This window comes from Octopus bimaculoides, chromosome 25, assembly GCF_001194135.2.
Source record: "Octopus bimaculoides isolate UCB-OBI-ISO-001 chromosome 25, ASM119413v2, whole genome shotgun sequence".
Taxonomy (NCBI): Eukaryota; Metazoa; Mollusca; class Cephalopoda; order Octopoda; family Octopodidae; genus Octopus; species Octopus bimaculoides.
This window is the reverse complement of record NC_069005.1, coordinates 24,127,260-24,132,009: the sequence shown is the minus strand read 5'-3', so window position 1 is coordinate 24,132,009 and position 4,750 is coordinate 24,127,260. Positions and strand designations below refer to the sequence as shown.

Here is a 4,750-nt window from a genome sequence, read left to right as displayed (position 1 = left end):
ATATATATATATATATATATATATATACACACACACACACACACACACATATATATATATATATACATGTATGTATGTATTCACACACACATGTATACTGTGTTATGTATGCCTTTTTATGGGTAAAATAATATTTAAGCATAAATCATTTGTTTGTTTGTCACAATGACAAGCATCTTCCCTTCCCATAACACATCTAGCCATTAGATGTTACAATCTTGTTGCTCCATGTAAATTGTGACATATCAAATATTAAGCAGTAGTCTCTGATTATACAGCGACTGTGTGTTAAATGTTTCGCTCGTGCGCGCACACACACACACACACATACACACATGAGGACACACACACGAACGCACATGCATGCACTCACACACTCCACTGTGCTGCTTACATTAACCAGAAATAATTTCCTGTTTAGACTGTATATATAACAGCAACAAATGTCTCGATCAAATTTTATGTTTATGTGTCCCTAACTTTTCAGGCTACCACCCATTTAAGAATCTTTCATCAATATGCTGCCCTGCCGTAAAGTAAGTGGAAAATTAAATTATATTTTTCTTTAATTAAAGTTAATATCGTATAATCAGAACTACAATTGTTCCAAAGTGTTTAAAACAGTTTGAGATTTTGTGATATTCATCTATTCTTTTGCTTGTCTCAATTATTTGACTGTGGCCATGCTGGAGCACCACCTTTAGTCAGACAAATCGACCCTGGGATTTATTCTTTGTAAGCCTAGCACTTATTCTAACAGTCTCTTTTTGTTGAACTGCTAAGTTACAGGGATGTAAACACACAAACATACACAAACATACACACACACACACACACATATATACCAAGGGCTTCTTTCAATTTCCATCTACCAAACCCATTCACAAGGCTTTGGTTGGCCTGAGGCTATAGTAGAAGACACTTGCCCAAAGGGGCCATGCAGTAGGACTGAACCCAGAACCATGTGGTTGGTAAGCAAGGTACTTATCACACAGCCATAGAAATTTTTTCACATCTTCCGCAATGAAAGTATACTGCATTTTTAATTCTTCAGTTCAGCTATTTGCAGTTTAGTCTCTCTCTTTTTACTCTTTTACCTGTTTCAGTCATGTCACTGTGGCCATGCTGGAGCACCACCTTTAGTCAAGCAAATCAACCGCAGGACTTATTCTTTGTAAGCCTAGTATTTATTCTATCGGTATCTTTTACCAATCCGCTAAGTTACAGGGATGTAAACACACCAGCATCGGTTGTCAAGCGATGTTGGTGGGCGGGGGGGCCAAACACAGACACACAAACATATACACACACACACAAACATATATATATATATATATATATATATATACATATATACGACAAGCTTCTTTCAGTTTTCATCTACCAAATCCACTCACAAGGCTTTGGTCGGCCCGAGGCTATAGCAGATGCCACGCAGTGGGACTGAACCCAGAACCATGTGGTTCATAAGCAAGCTACTTACCACACAGCCACTCCTATGCCTATCTTTATTAATCTTTACTTCTATCAGTTTTCCTTTTAATCACATTTTTGGATTGTCACTAATTGAAAATGGATCTAAATACACACACATATGTCATTTAGTAAACGTCATTTAGTGTTGATTCAAATGCCATTTCTTCTATAACTGGAAGGTGTTCGATTTTTTCTATCGTCCTTGTGTCATCAGATGATGGTCTATTCAAAAGTGCGGAAAAATGTTCTACCCAACACTTATGAATAGAAGCGGTGTCAGAAGAAAACGTCCATTTGCTGTTCTCACTGGAGCTATTGAAGATTTTGGGCCATATACCTCCTTAACATAAGAGTATCATTTCTATCAGCTGCTTCTTGTGCCCCTTTTGCCCTATCATTCCACCATTCCTGTTTAATTTTCCTTAGAGCAGTCTGCATTTTCCCTTTCAGCTTTCTGTAAGCTTCATTTGAGTTGGGGTTCAAGGACTGAGAGAGAAGTGTATTGCCTAGGTTTTGTTTTTCTAAAAGTGGATCAGGAATTTCTGCTGATCTACCTGAGAACCAGTCACTGGACTTATGTGATTTAAATCCCACTGAAGAACTTTCAGCCTGAAATACTTTTGTTTTGAAATCTTCCCATGGATTGTTTGGGTCAAGATTAATACTTTCTATAGCGTCGTGGAATCTTTGCAAGTTGCTTGATAATTTAAAGTTTGCAACATTTAACTTTTTGGGTACCTTAATACCAGACTGTCAATTTTTAGGCATTATCAAAAAATCTATTTTTCCGCGCTCTAGATGATGGTCAGTCCAGCTCTCTACCCTGCTCATGACCCGAACACTAGAAACATCTTTCATATCACATTTTCTGATCAAAATATAATCTATGACATACCAGTGCTTAGATATTGGGTGCATCCAGGTGGTTTTATATTTATTTTTCTGCTTAAACAGAGTGTTGGTGGCAACCAGATTATTCTCAGTACAAAACGTCAAAAAAGCTACTCCATTTTTTATTGCATTTTCCAATCCCATGTCAACCTAAAACAAGCCATGAAACAGTCCTTTCTAACACTTACATTGAAATCTCCCAATATGACCAGCTTGTTAGAAATTGGTACTTTCCTCAATAATTGTGCGAGATCATCATAAAACTGTCCTACATTTTTATCAGAATGGGACACTGTTGGTGCATAAATACTGATAACGGTAAGAAACCTACCTTTTGTCAGTTTAATACGTCATGACATGGTCCGCTCAGATATACCACTTGGAAGCTCTGCAATGGAGGATACTAATGAATTCTTGAGAGCAAATCCAACACCAGATTCTCTACACTGACCCTTAGGTAGGCCTCTCCAAAAGATAGTATATCTATAAGAAGGTTCATTTACTTGACCCTCACCAGAGAGACGAGTTTCACAGAGCGCAACTTTATCAAGGGAATATTTCTTAAGCTCACATGCAATAAGTGCAGTATGCCTTTCTGGCCTCTTGTTGAAATTATCATCAAGAAGTGTGCGCACATTCCAACAGCCAAAATTCAAAGGATGTTTATTTTTACATTTTCTTGAAGATTGTTTGACCACAGTGGCAGGATAATGACCAGGTCGTGCCTGTGATACACTGGCACACCTGCCGAGCAGGACCTGTTCCTCTGACATTCCCAAGCCTTTTTTGCCATTTACTGAATCTGTTTGAGACATTTTAGAGTAAGTTACAAGTGCATTTTTAGGTTTCTGCCAAGCAACCAATTCAATGATTTTTACCAAGATTTGGAGTACAGGAAGTACCGGTGCAGATGAATAATTTTTAGTGGGTGTAGCTGTCTGGTGTTTGATGCATTAAACATCAACTCTTCTATACTAAACCTACTGTTTGACACACTGCATTTCACCTCCCTACATGTTATAACCATTGTTTGAAATAGTAACAGCACCACAGTCTCTTTGCATGTTATATCCACTATTTGTTGAACCATATTCTCAATATGTTTCTTTATATTATAATTTGAAATTCTTGAAAATTTTTTAATTTTTTTTAATATTCATTAAATTGCATAATTTTTTTTTTTACTTCCATATCCAAAAGGCTCCAAAAAAGAAAACTATGTTGCGGATACTTCCTATAATTACTGCAGCTGAGATTTTTGCATCATTTCTCATTACGTAAGTATATGACTGTTTTTCTTCTTCTCTTCTTAGATTGTAATGAATTTCAAAGAGGCATAATTTGGACATGAAAGAGGTAGGTGTTTGAGAAACATCAATGAATGGTTGATAGTGCAGTGGGTGATGGTGAAAAATTTAATGTTGACTGAAGGCAGAAGGATGCTTGTTCTCTTACTGTAGATCTAAGTTATGGATTTAGATTGTTTGAATGGATTTGATGGATCAGAGTTGTGAAGGTCATCAGTGGATTTCTTAAAGAGTGCCATGTGAGAAGATATTTGGAATGTAAAAAAGCCAAGGTGATGATTGACTTAATTACCTATTCACTTATCAGTCTTGTGGGAACATAAACCAGGTCAATTACCTCCTCACCTGGCAAGATAGGCAGATGCACACAAATGTGAAGTCTTTCACAGGTGAAAAGTGTACACTTCAACATAGGCTACTAATTAGTGACTTCAGAATTAGGGCTGGAAAAATTTGGAGAAATAAACCATATTGGAAAAAGAGATTATGGAAACTCAAAAGACCCAGCAAACCAACAGAAATTTAGAGACATTCTAATGGAAGCCTCTGATGACAGAGAGGAGGTGGGGTGAGTACATATAGCTCAAAGGACAGTTGGAAGTTCCTGTGGGACAATCTATTGGAGGCTGCTCACCAAATCTGTTGCTGGTGTAAAATCCCAGCTAAGCTGAGGATGACATGATGATGGGACAAGGAGGTGGATAGCACCATAAAAGCAATGAGACAGCCCTGGAAAGTCTGGAAAAATGGTGGAAGCAGAGAATTATATTAGGTAGCCAGAAGGGAAGTCATATGTGTGTGTGTATGCATATGTGTGTGTGTATATATATATGTATGTACACACACACACACACACACACACACACACATATATATATATATATATATATATATAAAGTATGAGAGAGAAAGGGTATTTATAGATACAAGTGTGGCTGTGTGGTAAGATGTTTGTTTCACAACTACGTGGTTCTGGGTTCATTCCCACTGTCTTATACTTTGGGCAATTGTCTTCTACTATAACCTTAGGCCAACAAAGCCTTGTGAATGAATTTGGTTGAAGGATACTGAAAGAA

General features: G+C 37.3%; 1 protein-coding gene across 2 annotated transcripts in view; it reads left to right on the top strand.

Annotated features, from left to right (window-relative positions):
- LOC106882305 (DNA damage-regulated autophagy modulator protein 2) overlaps positions 1 to 4,750 on the top strand; it is a 37,136-nt gene that overhangs the window by 14,938 nt on the left and 17,448 nt on the right. For both annotated transcript variants that reach the window (XM_014932934.2, XM_014932935.2), the window contains exons 2-3: positions 488 to 536; positions 3,568 to 3,644. In XM_014932934.2, coding sequence (XP_014788420.1) covers positions 519 to 536; positions 3,568 to 3,644 — 95 coding nt within the window. In that variant the 5' untranslated portion in view covers positions 488 to 518. The remainder of the gene's footprint in view (positions 1 to 487; positions 537 to 3,567; positions 3,645 to 4,750) is intronic.